Below are 27,672 nucleotides of genomic sequence, written 5' to 3'. Positions count from 1 at the left end.
TTGTATAACCCCCCGTCCCCGGAAGGACAAGGTCATAAACCGGCCGCTAATCCGATGAAGGTGGTCATAAAGCTAAGTCGCCCTTTTCATTTTCGTCTATTCCAAGAATTGGGTTTTTTTGACTATCTTAGCAATTAAGAATGTTTGCATAGTTACCAAAATTTGTTTGGTATATCTGTGTAGTATGCTCCACAAAATCACGCACTTATAACAGTGCGTGATTTTGTGGGAATAAGTGTAAATTAAAATCATGGCTTTTTGCTCGTTACAGCCGTGATCTCGTTATTTCCGTGCTGGTTATAATCAAGTTTGACTGTACTTTATATATGATTGCAAGTTTTTTAAATAAATATGCTCCTTGTATACTTAGAGAAAGTTGAACAGCAGGCTTGGAAAGTTTGTTTTTTTCTATCATTCAGATAATTTACATAGCAAATAATCTAGGTTTGCAGATAAACCAGTCCAACTCTATTACCAATGAAATGAAGTCTTCAGTGTCTAGGTCTTCCTTGAATTTATTCGAACTATCCACTGCCACAACAATAGATGGAAGCTTGTTCCAGCAATCAACCACCCAGTGGCTGAAGGCAAACGTCCGAACATCTATTCTGCAACCAACCTTCCTCAATTTGAAGTTGTCCTCTCATGCACAATCTGAGGAAGAATCCTATCAGCATTGAGTTTGGTCAAAGCCTAAAATATCTCAATCAGATCACCTCACTTCACAGGTGCATATAGTGTGCAGATGCACAGTTTGTAGATTTGGAGGAAGTGCTCCCTTTTGTTCCCTTCACCGTCTCGAAGTTACCCTTCGGTGTACCTGTTCCAAAATTTTATTCTTCCTATAATGTAGGCTCCTGACCTGTATGTAGTACTCAAGATATGAAATAAGTTTTTTGTTTATTTTTTTAATAGTAACAGAGGGCTTTGCCCCCTGCTCGCTTTGCTTCCCACCACCACGCACACTTTTCGGCGTAAAATGTAGAGGTATACGGAGTAAGTCAAATCCTTTCTACGAAAAATACATACCTGTCGATATACACTGATCCATATCTAATCAGGAAATGACCTGTGTAATTATTTACCTGCATTTACATAGATCACTTAGGAAGCATTTTGCTTAGAGTTCCATAATGCATCGGGAATATTATTGCATTTGAAAGAGCAGGACTAAAATACTGAAATATTTACAAAAACTGAAATATTTACAAACTATACAAATATTTAAAATATTGATTAATATACAAAAAAACGTTACAACGGAACCTCAAATGTTAAGACAGGGAAGCACATGCACGAAGTTGGTGAACGTTATGGAAACTGTTGTCAATAATTAATTGCATTTGCAGTGACGTAATTGCCTCGCCCTCTTCTCCCACTGGCTCGAATAAATATCACTACGAAGAAAACTTTTTTAATGTAGAGAGAGATAACAGCAAGGTTTTTGAATATGTGCTCATTAGTAGTTTTCTAGAGTAATTTTTTAAAATGTTTTTCAGTGAAAATATTTCAGCAAATTTCTGAACTGTGAAAGTTTTTATTTACAGTCTGACGGACAAAATACATATAAAATTTCTGCACACGTAATTACAATTCTTGACTGGTTTCTGATCTTCTTGCCCAAATCTGAAAATACAGTAAAGAAAACAATCAAAATCACATAAAATTAAATATATCAATTCACTAAATTGCTATATTATTAATACCAAAAATTCTTAACCCGTTTGGCATCATTAAAATCATGAACAGACAAATTGTAGTTAATTAGCTGTAGTAGTATTGTTGTAGTTAATTTAAAAAAAAAAGGGGGGGGTGTTCATTTATCTCCTTCCTTCAATAAACAAATGGCATCCACTGACAATCTTTTATTCCAAAAGTAACCACCATTGTCAGCATAGTTTGATGTCAATGCCAAAAGATATAAGGAATCTTCACGTTTTGTGTTCTACTCCCACAAGCAGCCCTGTTGCTAATTACTACTGACTTTTTTTTTTGGTTCTGGGTTGGCTTTTCACCCATTACAACAGTCAGCATAAAAATTTGAAATTATCAGTGTGATTCACTTTAAGCATGACTTTGAATGAGTTATTCTTTGTGGACAATTCAGATTAACCTTATAAGTATGACATTTGGCACAGCACCTGATCATTGTTGATAGTATAAAGACTGTCACAGATAGTGTGCAATGCTGATCATGAGCTAATACATCCCCCCCCCCAATACGCATGCCATAAATGGAATGAGTACTTTGAGAATTCTGGCGAGAGAATATGCAATAAAACCATACTCAGGACCAGTTTTTCACCAAAAGGTTTAAGTCAGAAACCCAAGATGTGCTTTCATGATTGTATGCAACTATTGTTTGCTGAACTGTCTGCCCCTTCAGACACATATCACACACAATTTACAAAGAAAGTAGAATGTTGTTAATTATGTTTGTGTGATGTGTATATCTGTTTGTCAGTAGATGGATTAAAACTATAAAATATATATGCTCTAAAAATTTAAAAAAGAACTGATATGTCACTGTTGGATAAAATCTAACCTAAGAAGTGTATAGGTCCAGTCAGATGGTTAAAATCTGGACAATGGATAAAACAGTGTCATAGAACTCATGCATAGGAGGGTAATCATCCCTCAGCAAATACATGTCAGATGACTGTCTTGTGTAGACCAGAGTGCCATGGTCTGATTACAGACTATATGATTTAATTTATATGAAATCCATTCCATTAATTCTGCCACCAGGAGTAAACCTTGTTGGGTATTATTTACTGTAGTCTGTATAGGGGACTGACAGGCCGTGATGATTAGTAAGAATTGTCAATTTGGCTGGAGTACAGCCAAATAGTTTCCTCTAAACCCAACGTGGCTAAGAATCCAGCAGAAGTGAATATCAAAATTATGTTCACAGAGAGAATGTAACTTCTGCTGAACCTGAAATAGGGATAGATAATTATAGTTCAAAGCTAATAAAACCACTCAAATTCAATCAAAAGAATCTGCAATAAAATTGCAGATTCTTTGAGTTGGAATATATAATAACCTCCGAAGCTGGCAAGTCCTGATGTTGAGCCTAATATGTTCACATTAAGCTTCAGTGAATATGCTACATTTTGGGAAAATCTGTTGGGATATAGTTGTGCCTAGAAAGAGCAGCAGATCTTACAAGATACCAAATTCAACCCAACTGTGTAAGATGTCAGTTCAGCATGTTGAACATAGCTGCAGGTAGACAGATGATAGAGTATCAGACTTTACCCGGTTTTCATTCCAGCATACAACTGTTCTTATGGAACAGTTGTATTCTGGAATGAGAGCATCAAGGCAAACCGTGAAATTCCAATGTACCACGATATGCAAATCATGGAGTGGTGTTTGAACACACATACCAAAACAATTATTGACGGTCTGACAGGCATAGTACACAAATTTTCCCATCATGGCTCAAAAATGGATGTCCACATAGGATGGTCTGGCAAAGATTTCAGTTTTAAAGCATAGTTCAGAGACAAATGTTTAGGTTGAAGTGACAATAGTTCATTTGCTTCCAAGTATTAACCGGAATCCACTGTATATATATAAAAGATGACCTCTGGAAACTTGGAAAAGCCACTGTAATCAGGCTTTCTGCAATAAGCTGTAGTCAACTTTCTCTACTGAGCATCTCGTGGGATACACGATGACTCTTCCTATGATTAAAGATGGCCACTTTCAAAATCGGCCATGTGGTAGGCAATGATGTACCACCACATTATCTGATACCACAACAAAAACAACTCCAAAACTGCTGTTAACCAGATCCCGGATGCCACTGTGTGCCCTGCAAAATTAAATTTAAGAAAGAAGAGGGTAAAAGTGGCCACATGGAATGTAAAAAAGTTTAAGAGAAGGCAAGATGGATATGGTCATCAATGAAATGGATATGTATAATATTGACATTTTAGGAGCAACCGAAGTCATGTGGACTAGACATGATAATTTCAAAACTGGGTTTTTTTCTGGAAGTGACCAAGTAAAAGAACATAGCGTCACTGTCATTTTGAGTATGGAATGTTCAAGGTCTCTTCTTGGATACAATCCTATTAATAGTAAAATGATGATGGTTAGATGGCAGAGCCAGCCAGCATATCTCACAGTTTTAGTTGCTTATGCACAAACATCAAGATCCACATATGAAGATATGGATGTTTATTATGAAAATCTCCAATCAGCTGTTGATTTGGTTCCAAAAAAGGATGTTCTATACTCATGGGTGATTTTAATGCAAAAGTAGGCAAGACAGTTTCTTCTAGTCTGGAATGTTTATGAATGGAGAGAAAGATTAATTGAATTTTGTCATCTGAACAGTCTTGTCATATGTAACACCTACTTTCAGCAGCACCCGAGAAGGCTCTACACATGGAAATTTCCTGATCATAAAACAAGGAATCAGATTGATTACATCCTTATGCAGCAAAGGTGGCATTCCAGTGTAATCACAGCTACTCCACATCATTTTCAAGCTGAAAAAGATCATGAATAAGATTGTGTGTAGAAAATATTCCAAATGATTATATACTTGAAACAGGCAATCATTTTCAAGCTCTATTAGAACTAGACGACGCTAAAAGTCAAAGATCAGGAGGCCACTGTTAAACTTATTGAACAGAGAAGAACTGCAAAAACCCAGGGTGTAACGAGGGAACGAAGAGTATCAGGAATTAGGCAAAGTCATCAAGAGCTGTTTAAGCCTGGACAAACAGGATTATATCAATTGAAAGTGTAAAGAAATCAAATGCCACAACAAACGAAACAACACTAACATGTATGATGTAATTAAGTCCTTAAGACAGAAGTTCCGACCAAAACAATATAATTAAGGACTCCATAGGGAAAATTTTAACAGAGGAGAACACAAGAGAAGGTGGTAAGCAGCTCTTCTGAGCACCTGCTGACACTAACGATCTGCCACCCCTTTCAAAGAGGAAGTGATCATGAACCAGTTCCACTGAAGGAAGAAGTCGAAAAAGCCGTCAGAGGACTGACATATGACAATTTATCTGGAATAGATGAAACTCCAGCAGAACTGATTAAAGCTACAGGTGTGAAGGGCGCTGAGTTTTTTCATAAAATTATTGTAAAAATTTGGGAAACAGGACGGTGGCCATCAGATTGGCAGAAATCAATTTTCATTTCCTTACCGAAAAAAGGAGATCTGATAATCTGCTTAAATTACAGGACTATTAGCCTAATTTCTCATGCTAGCAAGATTCTTCTTAAAATCAAATTAAACAGAATCTCAAGAAAATTTCAAGAAGAAATACCAGAAGAGCAAGAGGAACCAGAGATCAGATCTTAACTTTACGATTTATTGAAAAATGCAAAGAATTCAATGTTACAGTCGTTTTGTGCTTTATAGATTATGCAAAAGCATTTGATTGTGTTCAACACTATGGGATTCCCAATTCACATAATTCAGCCAATTAAGCTACTGTAGCAGGAACAGGAAGGAACTGGGCGACCAACATGGGAAAAGACTTTATCAGTGTCAGGCAGTGCTGTATTTTGTTCACCTTTTTAATCTTTATCCTGAAGATATGTGTGAAGATTTAGAAACTGGCATTAAAATTGGAGGATTAAAGATAAACAACCTTTGCTATGTAGATGATACTGTGCTAATTTTCAATTCTAAGGATCATCTTAAATAAACTCTGAGGAGAGTTTGTGAAGCAAGTAAGAAAAAGGGTTGTTTCTGAATGCATGTAAAACTAAAATTATGGTGATTATCTCGGTTCCAGTAAAATGAAGGTTAATGGATATGATTACTTAAGGTCATGAATAAATAAAAATAGTGACTGCTCAAACGATGTAAAAGAGACAACAGGCAATTTCTAAAACATTGGTCACTGATCTGACAAAATTATGGAGAAACGAAACTGAGAATCATTGATTCGTTAATTTTTCCAGTTGCCACTAATGGATGAAATCTGAAAAGAGTTGACACATTTGAAATGTGGTGTTACAGGAGAATACTATGTATTTCTTATTTGGATTGAAGAACAAATGAGTGGGTATTGAATAAAATTGGCAGGCCTAAAATTCTTCTTCATAGCATCAACAAAAAGCAAGTTTTTTGGTCATATAGTAAGAAGGGAAAACTTTCTGTTGAAGAATATAATGGAAGGAAAAATCGAGGGGAAGAGGTGCAAAGGAAGACCTGCAACTAGGTGGAAGGATGGGATCAGTGAACTTCTGGGCATGACACTTTGCAATGCAACTCAGAGCACATGATTGATGCAGTTAGACAAATTTGTTGGTGGTCAAAACAGCTCCTCAGGGAGCTATGTGACTGGAGGAAGAAGAAGCTTTTTTGGTAAGACCACCATTTCCCCTCACTAACCTTGTTGCCCTTCTCTGTACTCACTCAAGCAACTCTACATCCTTCCTAAAATATGGCCTCCAGACCTATATGCAGTACTCAAGGCATGGCTCCGAGTGACCTACCAACAGATAGAGGATACTTTGGGCCTAAATGCACCAGCAATTCGTTCGATTCTGCAAGATCATTTGCACGTGAAGAAACTTTGTTCTCTCTGGGTGCCGCATCAACTGACTGAAGAGCAGATGACACGACGTGTGACTTGGTGCCGGAAGATGTTAAAAAAGTTTGATAAGGGACAATCTCGGTATGTGAACAACATCGTGACAGGTGACGAGACTTGGCTGTACTATTACGATCTGCCGACCAAGGCTCAAAACAAAGTTTGGGTCTTTGATGATGACGACACACCTGTAAATGTCAGAAAATCCCGATCTGTAAAGAAGAAAATGATAGCTGTATTTTTCAAATCGAGTGGAATTGTGGAACGTGTCGTTTTGGACACGCAGAAGACAGTCACAGCTAAGTGGTATACTGAACAACGCCTGCCTAAAGTCATTGGATCTATGAAGAACCTGCGGCCAAAGTCAAGAATGGACGCCTGGTACCTCCATCACGAAAATGCTCCAGCTCACCGCGCCAAAGCCTGCACCGAATATTTGACCACGACAGGACTGAAACTTCTCGAGCACCCTCCCTACAGTCCAGACCTTGCTCCCTGCGACTTTGCACTGTTCCCGCATGTGAAAATGAAGCTAAAAGGGAGGCGGTTTTCCAGTGATGAGGACCTTCTACGGGCTTGGGACAACGAGTGTGCTTTACTCCCTAGTGAAACTTGGCAGAACTGGTTTAAAGATTGGTTTCAGAGGATGGAGAGGTGTATTGAATGTAGAGGAAATTACTTTGAAAAAATTAAATAAACAAAGCTGTATTGCAAAACTTTCCTAGTACCCTTTGTATGTCATGTATGGAAATCAAGCATGGTACCGCAGGGTCATGTTAGATAAACATAGTGCATGACCGCGCTTAAACAGAAGCTTGTTTTACAAAACAAGCTTCTCTTTAGTATTTGTCACGTAACCCACATCTCTCTTCTCCCATCAGCTGAATAAATATCATTAGGGGGAAAATTATTTTAATGTATCGAAAGATAACACCAGTTGGCGTCAAGGTACAGAGTAAACATTAATGATTCTCTAGGTATCCCAGATCACAACTTGGTGATGGTTTCTTCTCCGATGGAGCTGATGTGTCATTTGGCATTACAAGAAAATGGAATGTGTTAGTGTGCACGATTTGTATTCCTTGGGTGGATTACTGTATTAATTTTTGATACATATAAGATTTATGGATAAAGAGCCACACAATGCAAGCAGAGTTTACTGTCATAAGTTAGTGCAATAGTATCATTACATAACATCTCATATTGTGAATTTTTTTGCATTAAGTAGCTATCTCATTACAGTTCAAATCAGCAACACTTTCCTGGAAGACTATTGTTACTTCTCAGTGGGTAGGTACCCCAATGGTATAATAGCTGACGACCCAGTTGTGAAGTTTCACAATAAGATAGAGATTAGTATTAGCAATGGCTACATGGTGCAAGGAAGCCTATGGCTTATGCTGCACCAGCCAAAAAAAATATAATAAAAGAAAAGGAAGACAAACTGTTTCCCTCCTCTTGTAGGTAATTATCCAGCTGACATTTGAATTTCCCCAAACTGTTAGCCTCTACCACCCATGTAGGTAACTTATTCCAGTAATTCATAACTCACTGTCTAAAATAAAACTATTCAAACTATTAAAACTATTCAAACATATTCAAAATATTTCTTCATATGGATGCCCTTTTGCCGATCTCACCAGGTGAGTAACCCATTTTTGGACCCTTTCAAGAAGCAATGTCTTTCTTTAGGCGCGGTCTACATACTTGAACACAGTATTCAAGTGTGGTTTAACAGTAGCCTTATATAATGGAATTATGACGTCCTTATCTCTACTCGCAATTGTTCGATAAATCATCCTTCCTTGCAACCCGTCTACAATGCTCTAAGAACTTCATGCCTTACTGTATCGTAATACCCAAGTCCCTTTAATCCACTACCAGCTTTAGTTTACTCCGCCAAGTATATAAGTTATTTTGGGATTACTGTTCCCCAGATGCAATACCTTACACTTCGCTGAATTAAAGCATATCTGCCGCTTTCTGATCATCCCCAAAATCTATCCAGGTCTTTCGTATTGTTAGAGTAGTTAATAATTACCACCAAGCTCTGCTTGGCAGTAATCATTAATCTTTAAAATTAGATATCACACCCTCTGTCTCTTCATTGATGTCATTTATAAAAATCAAAAACAACAGTGGTCCTAAGACTGATCCTTGGGAAACCCCACTTCTTACACCGAACCAACCTCCTGCCTTGAAGCTGTCCATCTAAGGATTTTCCTTGTATTTCCAACCCGTTCCAACTTATAAAGTAACCACTCGTTTGGGACTAAGTTAAACGCTTTGCTGAATAAACAATGTTGAAATTATTCCCTAAGTTGCGGAACCCTGTCAAAAGAGCTAACCAGATTAGTTAAACATGATTTTCCCTTTACAAAACCATGCCGAGTATGCTTCAGAATTCCATTTCTATCTAAATGATCCTGAATTCCACCCTTGATCTTTATCTCCACGATTTTCCCTACTACTGAAGTTAGACTAACTAGGCAGTAATTTCCCACTTCACTCTCAGAACCGTCCTTACGTATCTGAGATACATTGGCACTTTTCCAATCCAACAGAATCACTCTAGTCCAGTGATGCTCTCATAATTAGCCTTGATGGTTCAATGCACTCACTTGCCACTTCTCTTAAGATTATAGGGTATATGCCATCAACCCCAAGAGCCGTACTGGCCTGTCGGTTCAAAAGTTATTTCATTAAATAAACATGAAATTTCAACATCATTAATTGCATTTTTTTAACTTCACTCCCAAAATTTCTCATTGACGTAAAGGGTTTTTCCACCGTAAATATCAATGCAAAGTAACTGTTGAGTTCATTTGCAACTTCAGCTGGGGTATCTAATACTATCCCACATCCATTACGTAAGGGTCCGATCTGGTTTGTCCTCTTCTTTGCATTTATATATGCTAAGAATTCCATATTCCTCTTGTCTGCTCTCTTTTCCAGATGATTTCTCATAAGCTGCCTTTGCCAGCCTAACCTTTTCTGTGGCACTATTACAGATCAATTTGTAGGTTATAGGCTTCTGTACTTTTTATTGCTCTGTAACTTTTCTCTATGTCGTCTTTTTCTGCTCAAAGTAATCGGCAACTTCATTATACATCCAACTTGGAATCTTACTTGTGGAGTATGTTTTTAATGGTATATAAGCATTCAAGGCTTCTGTGATTAATGTTTTAAAGGCATACCATAATTCAATTGCATTTGCTCTCTGTGAGATATCTACCCAGTTAATAGAGGCCATGTAGCATCTTAAACCATCCTAATTTCCTTTCCTGAAATTATATCCCATTCCTTTGCCTTAAACTACTGCTACCCCTGTCTTCACTGTCCACAGTAGAACTCTGTGATCACTTCCTGCTACTGATTCCTGTACTGTCAGCTCTATTATATCATCTGGTCCATGGGTGATGATGATGAGGGCTAGAATATTCTTTATCCCTTGTACTTTCCATCACATGTTGATTTAAAAATTTTGCCCCCCCATGTGGAGTTTCCTTCCCATTTACTCCAATCAAGTAGAGGCAAATTACAATCACCCATAATAAGACATTCACACTTACTTGCCTGTTCCAAATGCATGTAGAGGCTCTCTCATCATAATCTTCACAATCAGTGGCCTATAGATTGCTCCCACTCTCATTATACCTTTACTTCCGACAATCTCACACCATACAGATTCTATAGTAGCACGTGAAACATCTGAATCCAGGAAAGCTTTCGTTGTGATCAGGTTGCTTTTGATAAGAAGCATGACCCCACCACCCCATCTATCTTCCCTATCCTTCCTAAGTACATTATATATACCATACTGAAATTCATAATTTCTCTGGGTGACCACGTTTCTGTAAGCACTATTATGCCATCGTTACTTGTCCCAACCAGCAGTTTGAATTCACTCATTTTATTGACGACACTTCTGACATTACTGTATAAACAATTAAGTTGTAGCGTTCTTGTATAGTTAACCACTCTGACACACCTCATAAAGTTATTTAAGCTTGCTCATCTGAAACATTTCTGCTCTCAGAACATCTTGCTGCTATGCCCTGTTGCACTAAGAAGCAAGAACCCTTGAGGTGTGTGCAAGTGTTACTTTGACCAATATTATCAGATAAATGCACATATATATTGTTACCTTTGTCCCCCACCAAACTAGTAGTTTCCCCTGAACCTTTAAGGTATCCTCAATAATAGTGGCAACAACTCTTGCACCACCTTTGTTTAAATGTATCCTGTCTCTACAAAACAGATTCCTTTTACCTACATGCAGATAAGCTGATAGAAATTTCCACCCAAAAGCCTTACAGAGTCCAAGTCTTGAGTTAATCCACAAGGCTTTCAGCATATAATCCCTCCTATTGTACCTGAGCAGAATTGGAGACACAGACATTGTGACCTAACTCGTGGCATTTCTTCAGTACGGTCCCATATTTGTCTAATAAATCATCAGATTGTGTATGCTTAATGTCATTATTCCCCACATGAATAATAACATTCTCTTTACCCTCTTAAAATTTGACATCATTAATAGTTGCACTTAGCAGACAAACCCTGCTTCTAGTCCACCTATCCTTATTACAAAAAAATATTTCCCATTTCTCTGACAATCGAGTCTCCTAATAAAACTAAGTCCTTTTGAACCAAAGTAGTTTGCTCGGTGGACAAGCTCCCAGATACATTATTGTCGAGGGCAAGCACCTGTTTTTTCAGTGACTCAAATTGTTCTAGCAATGCACCAAATTTTAATTCAAGATCATGCACTTCTTACAACAGTGACAAAGAAAAGAATCTCCAAGTGATCTAGGATTATCCACTAGGTCAACCCTGAAATACACACACCACAGGGAATCGCTATTGGCTATTTCCGTATGAGTCATAGTACCCTCTGACGAAGTGTTTAAGGCGGATTTTGTTATATCCATTATAAAATTTACTAACTGTTAATAAGAGAAACTTTCAAAAAATTATATTTATAATATTAAAAAAAATCAAACTATTACAGAAAAAACCTATGAAATAAACTTTACAATATACTAAATAAACTTTGAAACCTTGCTCTACTTCACTAATCCCCTCTTATCTATACTTCTTTGCTGTCGCTATGAAGAGCAGCAATAGGCATGTTTGCTCACCACGAATGCCAATGTAAATGTGCTGTGTGTGTGGGGGGGGGGGGGGTAATTTGATACATATAGGATTTAAGGCTAAAAAATGACATTGGTTTACTGTGCACAGAAATGACACTCTCGCTAACTTATATGCCAGTACACTCTTCTTGCAATTTGAGTCTTTTATGGGCTCAGCACTAAATCCTAAGGGACCCCACTAATTATAATGGCCCAAGAAGAGCAGCGTCATTGTTAATGACTTCGTCTTCTCTTGCTCAACCATCACTTTATTGACATTAATGCTGCTCTAATTTGCACAATACTCTATGTGCAATATATATAATTAAGAAATACTGAAAATATTAATCCAAAAAGCAGCGCCCAATAATAACCACATCTTTATCAGTAGCAGTAACTTGTTTCTAATGTCATACTTGTCCAATTTGTATAGTAGTTTTTCATGTGATCACAGCGTCAAAAGCTTTACTGAAACCAAAGTATATGACATCAGAATTATTTTTTGCATCCAGTTCCTTTGTTACTGCATCATAGTAGCTAATCAGGTTAGTCAGACAGGATCTCTCCCCAACCCAACAAATCTCTGCTGTGATTTCCATATAACTGCATGTCTCTCAAGATAATCCTGCAATATTTGTTTAAACCACTGACTTCATTATTTTATTTGGAACAGATGTCAAGCTGACAGTTCTGTAATTACTCACGTCATCCTTTGATCTCCATTTATGAACAGGAGAGAGATTTGCACATCCCCAACCTGTAGGTATCTCTCATAATCATGTCTAAATGTTTCCTGCTTATTTTAATATAATTGAATAGATTCCATCAGTCCCAACAATTTACCTTTCCCTTTCTTCTCGGATATCACAAAATCATTTAGATCTAAGTTTGAACTTGCTATACTTCTTTAACCATAAACTTGGAACTGAACCTGTCCCGACAACTTATTTTATTATTGTGGTTCAGTTCTTTATTTTCTTCTCTACAGTTCTTATTACCAATAAATGGGAAATCATGGACTTCATTAATCAACCTGACATTCCCCTTGTTTAGTCAAAAACTTTCAAAAAGAGCACAAAATGATTTAAAAAACACTGGGAAAAAAAAAGAGAAATAAAATAATTTGAAACTTTCGTGTGGTCTTTTTAAAGCAAAATATATTATGAAAATCATTGTGAAACCTTTTTCACCACTATCAACTTATTTTCTAAGAAACAGTGTTTCAAAATTTCATTAAAAATTAAGGGTGTATTAATCTTATATATGATTATTTACATTTTCATTCATTATTAAAGAACTGGAACTGTTTTGTTAATATAGTTAAAAATCAGAAAGAAGACAAAGTGATAAATACACATTAGACTTGCTTAACCTGATAGGTTCTCAACTTTGTTTTTGGAAAAGTTTTTTTTTTTTTTTTTTAAAAACTTGGTTTGTACTGATGTTTCTTATTTTCTTGCAATTTTTTACATTTTTCATAAAAATGCTATTTTTTACACATTATCTTTATTAAGATCGTAAGAGCGATAAAGCTCAATACGTCCTACTAATGTTATTATTATAAACTACAAAGGAAACCTCATACTTTTACATAGGAACAGAATTCTCTCAACATTCACGTTGGAAGGATTGTGATTATATAATTATACAAATATAAGTCCCATATTTAATATTAAATAAAATCATATAAATAAATACTTATTAATATTTGTAAAATAATAAGAGGAGTTTACCTCAACTGAGTATCACAGCTCTGGTTCATACTATATATAATTACTTATTAAAAGGTTGTCATGCATTCAATTCTCATCCCGAACATACTGCATCAGGAGAAGTTGACAGCCATCAACACCCCCAAAAAACTAAAACCGCATGTTAACATAAGAACTGAAAACAATCGTCGGATTTTTCCTTAAAAAACAGGGTTTGAGTGAAAGTCAATGCAACAAGCCATCAGATGTTTAAGAGTATAAATAATCTATATAATATTGTAAATACACCATAGAAAAGTCTTAAATGAAAAAACTGTTTGTAGTATGAAAGGGCATCATTTTATCAGTACGCATATTGTCTTTTTTTTTTTTTTGTTAGTTGCTGGCGCATCGGCTTTTGTGGCCATGCACCTCCCAAAGTTTTTGCATTTTACTCTGATCCAAGCCTGAGGCGGGATTCATACCCGTGACCTTTGGGTTGCCAGGCAGGCACTTTACCCACTGGGCCATATTGTGCTCATCCTTCACAACGAGTTGCCGTGTATTGCACTACCTCGAATAAGTAACGCTTCACTAAAAGAGAAGACGATTGTTACTTATTCTCAGTGGGCACCACCACCCTGTCAAGGCTTGCTGGCCCTTCATCGGTGGGTGGGCAGGTATCCTAGTATTGCAGATATGACAATCCAGTCTTCTCTTTTAATGAAGTGTTACTTATTCGAGGTAGTGCAATACATGACAACTCGTTGTGAAGGATGAGCACAATGTGAGATACAGATAAAATTATGCCCTTTCACACTACAAACGTAGTTTTTTCGTTCAAGAGTTTTCTATGGTGTATTTACACCAATATTATATTAAAAAACAGGTTAAAATATCTAAAATCATAAAGTTGTCTAAACCAGCGGTCTCAAACTGGCGGCCCGTGGGCTGCATCCGGCCCCCGAAGCAATTTTACATGGCCCGCGAATACATTTCAATTATGTATTTGTTGCAAATACGGTGCTTATAGTTTTAGAGACATCAAGATATGGACTGAGCTTATGTGCGCGACTGCTATTGAAGGAAAAGGAGATAGAATGAATAGGTCGGGGCTTTGTCTTTGTCACTGTATGCCAGGCCACATGACTGGGGTAAGGTGGGAGAACTTCCCACGTCGGTACAATCAGTAAATTTAGTTCGCCAGCCGACAGTTGGTGGTGCTTCAGTATTCTGGTGTTTCCGATTTTTTCTATTGAGTTGGTACTTCTGATATATATTTTCCTTGAGTTAGTCACTAGTTGGTTAGTTGGATGCACAGCTGCGCAGTTCATATTGCTATATAGATGGAGACAAACTAATGTACAGCTTATAAAATCTGTTTATTTGTGCTTCTTGTTAGATCTACAATGTAGATTCTACATTATACCAATTCTACATTATACCAATACGTTTAGAATTGTGCATAATTTTTGAGTGTTGCTTTCATACGAAAATTCATCTTGTTAAATTAAAGTTGTAAATAAAATTATAATAGTGATTTTAATTAAGAGATTAAACTGCAAGCCATGTCTTTAATAAAGTGTAAAAGAAAAGTGGATGAAGAAGGACGTGTTTTTCAAGATAAATGGGAATTTATGTACTTTTGTGGTGTTGTGCGCAATAAATTTGTATGTTTTATTTGTAATAAGGGAATATCAGTTAAAAAAAAAATACAATTTACGTTGCCATTACGAAACAAATCATAAAGAAAAATTTGAAATGTTGGAAGGCAAATTGAGGGAAGAAAAGTTACAGTTTCTGAAATCTGGCTTACAATGAAAACAATTTTTTTACTGAAGCAAATAAATCCAGTGAAGCAACAGTTCATGCAAGTTTTGCTCTCGTGCACATCATTGCAAAACAGTCAAAACCATTTACTGATGGCGAATTCCTTAAAGGTTGTGTGATTAAGTCTGCTGAACTTCTTTGTTCTGACAAACAACAATTATTTAAAAATATTAGTTTGTCAGCCAACACGGTAGTGGAATGTATTAACGAAATCGCTAGTGATTTATGATGTCAGTTAAAAAAAAAATGTATAGATTTTGCAACATTCTCAGTAGCAGTTGATGACAGTACTGTCATCTCAGATATAGCACAACTTGCTGTTTTCGTACGAGGTGTTACTGATGAATTTGAAGTAATTGAGGAATTATTGGAAATAATTCCTATGAAAGGAAAAACTGGTGCACAGGATATTTTTTCTGAAATAAAAACTGTAATAGATAAATATAAATTAAGTTGGGATAAAATAGTGCAGCTGCTATGGTTGGTAAAAAAAATGGAGTAGCGGTAAAATTAAGAAATATAGTGAAAGAAGAAAATTTCAGAATAATTTTTGCACTATACATTGCATTATTCATCAAGAAGCACTTTGTGCCAAAAGTCTGCAGATGGATAATGTTATGGAAACAGTAAACTTTATCTGTGGACGAGTTCTGAATCATCAAGAATTTGTTGCATTGCTTGAAGAAACTGAAAGTGAGTACGGAGAAATGATTTATTATAACGAGGTGAGGTGGTTAAGTCGAGGAGCTGTATTAAAACGGTTTTTTGATTTAATAAATGAAATCAAAATTTTCATTACATAAAAAAATAAAACCATTGACGAGCTACATGATACATGGATAACAGATTTAGTATTTCTTGTTGACTTAACTGGCCATTTAAATATTCTCAATAAAGAGCTGCAAGGAAAGAATAAACTTATCACTGACATGTATGCTTGTATTAAAAAGCTTTTAAAGTTAAATTGCAATTATGGAAAACAACTGGAATCAAAAAATTTCGTACATTTCCTACATCTTAAATCCTGCCCTATTATTTCAAATTAAAAATCTCAAGAATATGCAAGAAAAATAGCATTATTACGACAAGAATTTGAAGCAAGATTTTAATGATTTGGAGTCCGATTTTACATTATTTTCATTACCATTAAAAAAGGAAAATGTGAATAACGCACCAAAAAATCTACAAATGGAGCTAATTAATTTACAGTGTGATATAAATCTTATTTGAAGATACAGATTTGATTTAACTTTTATTCATACTTGTCAAAAGATAAATACCCTCAGTTACGAATTTTTGCAATAAAAATAATCGCTTTGTTTGGGAGTACATTTATATGTGAACAGTTTTTTTCGCAGTTGAAAATTAATAAGTCTAAGAAAAGAACCCGATTGACTGATGAGTATCTACAATCCGTGATGAAGACAGTTTCTAGTAATTTTTCTCCAAGGCTACAAACTTTATCAGAATCGAAACGCCATCAAGTGTCAAGTTGTAGTAAGAAATAAAGAAGTTTATAATTATTTACATGCAAACATATGTATTTTTTTGTATGTGTCGAAATAAATTTTCAATTAAACCATGTTTGAGGCAAATTAAATTTTAAAAGTAAAATTTCCCAATTTATTTATAAACTTACACGCAACAAGCGCGTGCGTGTAACACCAGGTTATAAAGGGGTGGTATCCATACATTAGGGGTAAGTACGGTGCAATATATATATATTCACTCTCATTTTGTTAAAAAAGAATTCTGGCCCGTCAGCTGCTTTCAGATCATGCATTCGGCCCGCATGCAATTTGAGTTTGAGACCACTGGTCTAAACTTGTTATAATGGACCAAACTTATTCGGATACACTCCATACTCACAAGAAGTAAAGTGCTTTTTGCGAATGATATCGCAAAATTGTTTTATATTTAAACCTATCAACTAGCTGATACAAGATTATTTTTACTAAACTAAATGTGTGAATTACCGTTCACATATGCACGTGAAAGTCCACGAGTCCGAGATAGTATACGGCCTATCAACATTTATTGAATTTGCATTTAACCTCATTTCAAGAGTTTCAGTGGACTTTCACGTGCATTTGTGAATGGAAATTCACACACTGGTTTAGTAAAAATAATCTTGTATCAGGTAGTCGATAGGTTTAAATATAAAACAAGGGTGGGTATCATTCACAAAAAAACACTTTACTTCTTGTGAGCACTGATGTATCTGAATAAGTTTGGTCCCTTATAAAAAGTTGAAACAATTTTATGATTTTAGATATTTTAACCTATGTTTTTTAAGGAAAAATCCGACAATTGTTTTCAGTTCTCATGTTAACATGTGGTATTGGTTTTGGTTTTTTTGGGTGTTGATGGCTGTTGACTTCTCCTGATGCGTTATGTTGGGGATGAGAATTGAATGCACGACAATCTTTTAATAAGTATTTATTTATATAATTTTAATGTAATTTTTGTAATTGATTTTATTTAATATTAAATATGGGACATTTATCCGTATAATTATATAATCACATAATCCTTCCAACGTGAGTGTTGAGAGAATTCTGATCCTACATAAAGGTATAAGGTTTCCTTTTATAGTTCATAACATTATCTTTAAAAAAGAAAAAGTTATAGTTCCATTTCATTTTTCAGTTAAGAGAACTGTTAAGAGCACAAAATTTTAAACTTAGGTTATGTGCATATTATTGTGTTTTATCACATAAACAGACAAATAATAATTATCATGATATAAAACACATTTTTACACAAAAGAGGAACTACTTTCAGTGGAGATCCCTTTGGTGGCACATGTTGTTTATAAGACATTGTATAAAAAAATGCATTGTCTTTGACTTCATTAACTAAGAGAATGTTTTCTACTTATAGTAAACATACTTCCAAACTGGCATTTGTAATACTTCCACTGTCAACGTGGAAGTACATTTAATATAAAGAAACAGATGATCTCAAAACTTTACTTTTCAAGAACCAGAGAAATAAACCAAAAATTACAATACTGCTATTAATCCATGTCTTTCTAATCCTAAGAATGTGCCTTTAATTCAAGTTTATCATTTTATACTTGACATATAAGTCAACCTTAAAACCTCAGAAAACTTTTTAGTGCAAAGGTTGATATATGCAGTAGTTCAGTTTTAATAATTTTCCCACATACCCATACCCAAAATATAATAAACTAACAGTGGTAGTTGTTGTCTCAGTTTACCAAACTGCCTTTCTATTTCACAATCACCTATTTCATAGCTGTCATCAGCACAATATGAGATACAGATAAAATTATGCCCTTTCACATTACAAACGTAGTTTTTTCGTTCAAGAGTTTTCTATGGTGTATTTACACCAATATTATATTAAAAAATAGGTTAAAATATCTAAAATCATAAAGTTGTCTAAACTTTATGATTTTAGATATTTTGAATGGCACTATTTCAAATTTTTGTTATTCATGGAATAACATATATGCACAACGTCACTGGTCTTTTAGTTACGTTTCTTTTTGGTATTTAATTCACATATCTGGATTGTAATTTTTATTTACAGTGTACCACTTGCCACATTTATTAATGCAGTTTATCAATTAAGACAAGAAGATTATATATGGTTTAGCTGATTATGAGGATTAAGTTCACAGTAAGAGTTTTATATTTATTGAAAAAAATTTACAAATTTACCTGTATATAAGCTTCTGAGAGTGTTATCATCTGTGGCAGAATTTCTGTCACGTGCAGATCTTGCATTTCATACCACTTTCCTGATCCCTGAAAATAATTTTCAGTTCAATACATTATTCAATACAATAATTCAATACATTAACCATTCATATAATAAATATGAGATACACATAAAAATACTCTGCTGCTTTTGTGCAGTGCTAAAAAAAATAAAATAAATAATAAAAATTTGATCATTCTTACATTGTTCCATGTAACCTTTTACCATAAATGCAAGCCAGTTAAGAAAATATGCCACATAAAGCAGATGTTTTAAAGAGGTTAACTACTATTGTTGGGTTGTGATTCAGTCCCATTTATCATCAAGAAATCTAAAGCAGTCATCCACTACGGTTCAAATTCTGCTGCTGCGCAACAGGTACTTTTGAATGGCCAAAAAAGTGAATAGTGATTTCCACTAATTGTTTCAATCCAGCAATTAGCAACCCCATGCATGCATTCCATCAGGTGGTAGTCCCATTATCAAGAAATTTGCAACAGCAGCACTGAACCTCAATCAACCTTGGATTGAGGTTCAGTGCTGCTATGCAGTAAGTACTTTTGAATGGCCCAAAAGTGAACAGTGACTTCTGCTACCTAACTGTTTCAACCAGGGATCAGCAATCCCATGTCATTAGATGGCATGTAGAAAGATTTTTGCATGCATGATGGTGGTACATTTTATTTATTACTCCAACACCTAGTTACTTATCTGTCCAATGTTCAACCAAATTTCTCAGAATCTGTTAAATGCACATGCACTAACATCCAAGTAAAGCAGGTACAAATATCATTTTGATAATAAGTAGCTGATTTTACTGAGGCCTCAGCACAGTGGGAACTTTGTTTACTTGAGTGACATCATCCTAGTTGGAAAGAGTGTTGACTGCTTTGTTCAACTATAGTAATAAAGTTAATCTGTAATATATAAACTTGGTCAACTCAGGGCCATATTGGCAACTCTGCACTACAAGGAGAAGGTGAGGATTGGGCATTAGGTCTGACCACCAGTTGGTTCCTTGAAAGCCTAGTTTAGGAGATGAGGATCTTCCTTCAATTAGACAGCCTTAGCTCCTTCAGTACAGAATAGCCACAGGAATTAAGATTTATTGATCGTGAATAGTAATCTGCTTTTTTAAATATTAGAAAATATGGCATCAAGAATAATCTTTGAAAAAGAAAAAGTTTGTATAAAAATGGTAAATTAATGACAAAGTTATTAAAAGAGAACAGCAGCTACTTATTACAGGTTTGAAGCCAGCTTTAACCGAGAAAGCTAGGAAAGAAATAAAGGGAATGAATAAAAATTGAAGAGTTTTAACAAAATATAAATGAAACAAATGGAAGAAATAGCAAGACAATATCAGAAATGATTAAATAAGACAAAATCTCAGGGTAACAAATATCTAATCAAAGGTAAGGTGGCAGGGACATGCAGAAATGAGATTATCTGAGAAAGGGTCAACCAGTGGAGAAAACAGATAAAATAAAGTCAACTAGGGGTGAAAACAGATAAAATAAAGAAAAACACAAGAAAAATATAGCCTTATGGGAAGCGAGCTTCAAGAACAGTTCCTTATCCCTAATTTCACCTTTTTTGGAAATGGAATATCATTTTTGTTATCAAAGTTTAATTTTTTTAACATTTAATTAAATATGAAAGTCCAACATTAATAACCTTCTTGTTCCACATAACAAGAATGTTAATTGAGAAACTATATTTTGTGACAAGCTAGCTTTATACTCGTGGGGTTCATAATACTTAGGTTTACTTATATGGCCGCAGGCTGCACAATACAAAGGAATGGGCCACAAGTGGCCAATGGGTTGGACACCCCTGTTAGCAGATATTAAAGTAATCTGAACAGTAAGAGGCCAAGAGGATGGTATGTCATGCAAGGTATGTCATGATGGTATGTCAGGGGAGTGCACAACTTTGGAAATGGCTAAGATTTAATGGAAAATAGGATAACATGGAAATGAATAGTGGAAGAAAATGGGGGAGGGGAGAGAACTGATTTGATAGACTGATTTGTACTACCATGCTGATCTGTGCACCCACTGGGTACAATAGACTGGATCAGCATGATGATGAACTCTGCTCTGCAAAAAACGTTTCTACCTTCAGTTAATTCTCCACTGGAAAAAAGTCACACGAAAAAAAAAAAAAAAAAAAAGAGGTTTAGTGTTGTCTTTCTACCTTCCCAAAACCCAGTCCTGTGTTATTTCTCAAAAAACAGTCTATTACTGCCACACTGACCTTCTGCAATATCAGATATTTTATTGGGATCACAATTATTTCCAACAATTCTTGGCAAGAAATGTTGGAAATCTCTCACAGCATTATTTTTTTTAAAAGCACTTCCTGACTGCAAATCACAAATCCACTCTGATATGGAATATTCTTCCCACATTTGTCCCCAAAACCTTTCTTAAACTGCTACATTATCCCCAAGGGCGATCAGGTTAATTAACAACACATTACTTACAAACTCACTCCGCCTCCACTGACATTCAGTTTTTTCTGAATATACTTGTAGAGCCATAAGTGAATTTCACTTGTAGCAATACATATATTTTGTTCTACATATATTTCTCAAGACACTGTTCTTGAGAATCAACATCTCTTTGTCTTTCCTCCATACCATTCTGAATGAGTGCAAACAAATAGTCAACAACACATTCACATTTCAACTTCAAACTCACTGAAATACTTGTTCCAAATCACTCTATTTCTGTGATTTGGAACAAGTATTTCTTCCTCATCAGTCCTCAGCCTTTACATTGTACAGTGAATGCCAGTTGATGTTGTGTATTATAATCAAAAATGCATTTTAAGAACAATTTACAATATAATGTATGTAAATTTTGCTGCATTATGTAATGATACTACTGTTTATTGTTATCATTTCGTCCAGGAAACTAAAACTGTGTATATATCAAATATTTATAACCATAACCATGCCAAATATGTTCATGACCTTGTCCCAGTTGAGTGGAAGCAGTATCATTTAACTCTTAATCCCTGCCATGTGCCTATAGTCTTAATGAAAATCAGAGAGTGCCAGTGAATAAAAAAAGAAAATGAGGTTTTTGCTAACAGGCTGTATAGTTGTGTGAAGAATGAATCCCAGTGAGATTACCTTACAATACGTCATAATCATGGTGGTTACTTTTATATTCTCACACAAATGATCATGCAATACTTATGCACTGTCTTATTTACACATGCACAGTACTGGATACACTGTTTGCTTTTGCAATTAACATCTGACAAGAAGTGAACTTTTTTTTTTTTTAATCTTCTCTGAGACAAAATCCAAGGGATTACACCATGCCTTACTTAAGCGTAGTCAGAGAGAAGCAATATTAAAACTCTTCCACAGCTTCTTTTGTTATACTTTTAAAGAATGGAAACAGCATGAATTAGGGGTAAATGAAAATCTGAATAGAATGAACTTGTGGAAGCAGTTCTTCTGGGATGATTCAAATATGAAAGATTAAAACCGATGTCTATCAGTAGAAATATTCTATGTAAAAATGCAAAGGAATTTATAAATGAACTTGGTATTAATGATTTTAAGCCTACAAAGCAGGTGGTTAAGCAGGTGGAAGGAGAGACAACATTGTGCAAAAAATTGCACAGAGAAAAACTGGAGCAGGGGTGATGTCTTTCCCAGGTTATCAGAAGAATTTTAGCCCTGACTATTTTCAAAATTGATGAACTGTTGTTTATTTTAGAGAAATGCTTAAACATCTTTATAATTCAAAAATGCACACTAAGAGCTAGAAGATCATTTTGTCTCCAGAGGGACAAAAACCCTACCAGCTGAATATAAAGGCAACACAAATGCATGGATATCACAAATTTTTCATTAAGATTCCCATGTCTGAAGGAATGGGTCAAAGAATTATCAGAATCAATATAAAAAAAAAAAAAAAAAAAAAAAAAAAAAATCACACCTTCAATAACTGTACAGCTCATGTGAGGTTTTTTTTTTTTTTTTTTTTTTTTTTAATGAAAACCTCAAACATGAAAAGTATCAGAACCTGTACTAGTACCACGTATTGTGCATAGGTTGAGAGGATGAAAGAAGATAAGAGTCACATCTATTTAGAAGAAAACTAATGCTGAGCACAAAAGAGAAAACCTAGCTCTTTAAATGCAGAGGAAGTAATATGCATGATGTGCTTATTCCAAAAGATTAGAAGTGAGGGTAATCCCTAATAGAGAAATGTGATCTTGTCTATAAATCTGAGAGTTGTTGAAGATAAGGATAGAAGCAGAAGAATCCTTTTTTGTGAAATATAAGGCAAGGACTGAGTTTTGGAATGATTTATATTATAAGCTGTCTTTGCCCCCACAGAAGGATTACTTGGAGATCAGTATTTAAGGAATGGTAGTGAATATTCGAGAAGTTTAAGGTGTGTGTTGGGGGAGTAGAATTCAATATGCTATCCAGAAAAACTGTGGATAAGATTTCCAGTAAATGGAAGAAGGTTGTTAATATACAAGAGTAAAAGAGTGGGAGAAAGAACCTGGGGAATGCCAGCATTAGTGGAGAAGATAGAGAATAAAATGAGGAAGTGTTTGGGAAGTTTAGATATTTTCATGGATATGTTCATTCTATTAGTTTGGCTATTCATGTTATTCAGCGGTAAGAAAGGTGGGGGAGGACATTTTGTAGAAGAAATGAACTTTTTGAATATGGCTTACACATGGCAAGAATATACCCAGCTCTGTGACATAATGTGGCTTTGACAATGCACCTCGCATACACACTATTTGGACTTCCTCCAGTCACTATCTGGCAGCGTAGAGGCAGTAAGACTATAAACCAGTTGTTCCGGATGCCTCCTAGAGTATTACCTATAGTTTCAGTCTGGTGGTTGTTGGTATTAAGTTTAATGCCCCAAGGGCCAAAGTCACATCAGTTCATATTTTATTTCTTATATCTTTTAACAATTATATATGTTAAGAGTTCTAAGTTTGTTTTTTTTTATCCAAGAAAATGGGATAAAATCTGGGATTCGTTCAATTTGCTGAATGAATGAAAGGTGCTAGAATGGATGAAAGAAAGTGGAAAACTGTAAGTTGGGTGTCACAAGGTGTGCCCTGGGGTGGATCTTCTCTGAATAATAAAATCAGGTGTGTAATATGAGTATGCCCAATTCTGTCTCACCATTTCCACTTCTCTGTTTCGTCTGAATCCAGAGAACCACAACCCTGGTTCTTGTTTTGTCTGGTAATGTTTGTTGTTGGTATTACTTTTCCAGATTTATGACCAGTTTTCATAAGAGGCTTTGTGAATTACTGGTTTGTAATCCGTATATGGAACCTGAAGGTGCTGTGAAAATGTGGTAAGAGGTTGTTTGGCAGCAAGATCAGCAGTCTCATTTCCTGGAATTCCAGAATATCCTGGTATCTAACAAAATGTTACTGATTGATTGGACTCTGCAGGAGAGTAACTGATAGTTTTCAGTGTGGGATGACAGGAAGAGAAATTCTCCCTTACAACAAAGACTGCACTAAAAGAGTCAGTGTGGATTATGGCTGGTGAAATGGAATGGTCAACAATCCTTTCAAGTGCAAGCTTTATGGCATACAGCTAAGCAGTGAAGATACTGCATGTGGCTGTAAATGAATGGAAAACTGCTGCAGCACTTGCCATGTTATCAGTTTTCGATCTGTCAGTGTGTATTGCACAGGCATTGCAGGTGAGATTGGAATGGGCTGCATGCAACTGTCTGATACTGGAAGAAGCTAAAACATTGTTCTGCCATTGGAGAAAGTAGTCATCATGAGAGGCGTGAAACCGTAACCAAGGTGGTACAGGAAGAGCTGTGTCCTCAGAAATGTCACTTAGATCAAACATTCCAAATATGAAGAAGTTTGTTAAGTCTGAGTGACACAGGTTGGTTTCATGTGGCTTACTCTCATAAAAGGAATTCCACTGGGTATTATATAATATGATGGGATGGGAGACTTCGGACCTTAGCAGCATATTGATACAGCAATATTTTTCTGCGAAGATGTAATAGAGGATCATGTGCTTCAATGTAAAGGCTTTGGACTAGAGAAGTCCTGAAAGCTCCTAGGGCTGTCCTCAGATTCTAATGTGCTTATCTTAGCAGTCATATACCGGAGAACCGTATATACAAAGGGTACTAGGAAAGTTTTGCAATACAGCTTTGTTTATTTAATTTTTTCAAAGTAATTTCCTCTACATTCAATACACCTCTCCATCCTCCAAAACCAATCTTTAAACCAGTTCTGCCAAGTTTCACTAGGGAGTAAAGCACACTTGTTGTCCCAAGCCCGTAGAAGGTCCTCATCACTGGAAAACCGCCTCCCTTTTAGCTTCATTTTCACATGCGGGAACAGTGCAAAGTCGCAGGGAGCAAGGTCTGGACTGTAGGGAGGGTGCTCGAGAAGTTTCAGTCCTGTCGTGGTCAAATATTCGGTGCAGGCTTTGGCGTGGTCAGCTGGAGCATTATCGTGATGGAGGTACCAGGTGTCCATTCTTGACTTTGGCCGCAGGTTCTTCATAGATCCAATGACTTTAGGCAGGCATTGTTCAGTATACCACTTAGCTGTGACTGTCTTCTGCGTGTCCAAAACGACACGTTCTACAATTCCACTCGATTTGAAAAATACAGCTATCATTTTCTTCTTTACAGATCGGGATTTTCTAATGTTCCCTGTGATGCTGAATGTGAGATGTAGAGAGTATTTTTTTTTAAAATTGGACCCAAAAAGAACCCAGCTACAAAAAATTTTGATTTATTTCAGGCAACCGTCCCTTTAGTCCCAGATGGTAAAGATCCATTATAATACCATGATGCCAAGTAGTGTCAAATGCCTTTTCAAGATCTAAGTTGACCATGACAAAGGCACTGCAAAAATGAGATTCAGCTTTGATAAGCACAGCTAGCATTGATCTGTTCTTCTGAAAGTCATACTGATGATCTGGAAGGTGATTCTGTGACTCCAGGAAGTAAGTGAGCCTTGCAGGAAACATCCTTTTGAAAATTTTTCCTATGCAGCTCGTGAGAGACATTGGCCTATAATTTTGAACCAGGGAATGATCTTTTCCTGGTTTTGGTATGGTGATAATGAAAGAATGGCACCAGGAAGGATAGGTATTTTCAGAGAAGATCTGATTGTAGAAAATCAACAGGGGTACATAAGATATCTTCAAGTAAATGCTTCAGCATAATGTAATGAATACCATCTGAGCCTGCAGCACTGTTGGATGATCTATTTAATGTTCCTTCCAGTTCTATTAATTAAAGGGTTGGTTGTACAGGAATGAGTGGTGCGTGAAGAAGTTAATTTTTTACTGTTCTGCACCATCTTTGATGCTCTGGAAGGAGGATGCATAGGAGGTAGAAGCAGAGATTGTGGCAAAAGTTCTGCTAGTAACTTCTTCAGGACTAGACACATCTCTCCCTTTCTTGTGAAGTATCAGAAAGGGCAACTGAACAAATTTGCCATTTAGCACCTGTATCCTTCTCCAGGTGTTCATTGTGTTGGTATCTTTTGTGATGGCTGATGCAAAACCAATCCACGAATCACGTTTCAATTTCCATCTAACTTCTCTTGCTTTAGTATCAAGTCTTTTATAAGAAATTAAATTACTGGTAGTAGGACACTTGTGGAAAGTATTCCACGCACAGTTTTTCTCTTGTTTGGAATTAAAATACTCTGTATTCTGCCAGTGGTTTCAGTGGGTTTGATATGTGTTTTTATGTTGTAAATCTCATATAGTGCTATATTTCTGTAATTCTAGCTTCTGCTTACAAGGATTAGAGTGTATCACAGCAGGTGTTTAGTTTTCAGTTTTAGTATTTTTAGAAATTTGTTTCATTGCATACTTTATTCTCCTTCAGGTTTGTAGTCCCAGTGTATACAATTCCATTTTCAGAAAGGTCTTCATTAGTTTCACTAGTTTATCTTCTGTTTTACAGGGGTTAAAAGTATTTCTCCTTTCCCTCTACTTGTTCTTGTTCCTATTGGTCAATTCGCTAGTCAGAATCATCTGGTTCTGGTGTATTTAAAGCACACCAGACATTTCTCCATCTAGATTTCTTCAGTGTGGTACAATTTTATCTCCCATGGTCAAGTGTTAAAACTTCTCCCACTACATGCACTGATTTGATTATTTCTAACTTCATGGTTTGTAACTCCTTACTAGGATTAATCTTTATTTCCATAAAGTCATTTAAGCAAGTTTCATGCTTTAAAGCCCACTAAAAGAATTTTTCCAATCAGCATGTATTATATTGCGTAAACCTCTGTACATCCTATCTAATTGAGTAGATGATTAAGAATAATTTGGAATTTCATTTTAGACCCTACTAACGATAGAACTCAGTTCACATCATATATTACAAGTATCAACTTTTGTTAACTTCTTTGTACATAATTTTACAGAGCCCAAAAATTCAGGTCTGAAGACTGACTTCAATACTGAAATCTGGAATGCAGCCAGAAGTCCTAAAATACTTCATTTGGAAGTATCTTTATTAAATCTTTCTTGTTTAGTAGTACTCCACAGGTCTTTTCCTTCTCAAGTTTAATTCACAATTTAACTTTTTTTTGCTACAGTCTCTATTTGAAAAAAAAAAACTGAACATAAGCAGCAATGTATATGATGCAAATGGCAGAGTTCTACAATTAAAATATTGCTGAAACAGA

At 35.7% G+C, this 27,672-nt stretch overlaps 1 protein-coding gene across 3 annotated transcripts in view; it reads right to left on the bottom strand.

Moving 5' to 3' along the window:
* Nucleotides 1-1,546: 1,546 nt before the first annotated feature.
* The window catches only part of Usp39 (ubiquitin specific protease 39), a 324,799-nt gene continuing 298,673 nt past the window's right edge, over nt 1,547-27,672 (bottom strand). For all 3 annotated transcript variants that reach the window (XM_090370604.1, XM_090370607.1, XM_090370606.1), the window contains 2 exons: nt 18,933-19,019; nt 1,547-1,626 (listed from right to left, as the gene is read on the bottom strand). In XM_090370604.1, the coding sequence (XP_090226730.1) occupies nt 1,588-1,626; nt 18,933-19,019 (126 nt within the window). In that variant the 3' untranslated portion in view covers nt 1,547-1,587. The remainder of the gene's footprint in view (nt 1,627-18,932; nt 19,020-27,672) is intronic.

The sequence above is a fragment of the Mastigoproctus giganteus genome, chromosome 3, assembly GCF_048544385.1.
Source record: "Mastigoproctus giganteus isolate SK-2022 chromosome 3, ASM4854438v1, whole genome shotgun sequence".
NCBI classification, from domain to species: domain Eukaryota; kingdom Metazoa; phylum Arthropoda; class Arachnida; order Uropygi; family Thelyphonidae; genus Mastigoproctus; species Mastigoproctus giganteus.
The sequence above is the reverse complement of the archived record's forward strand: the minus strand, read 5'-3'. Positions and strand labels throughout refer to the sequence as shown.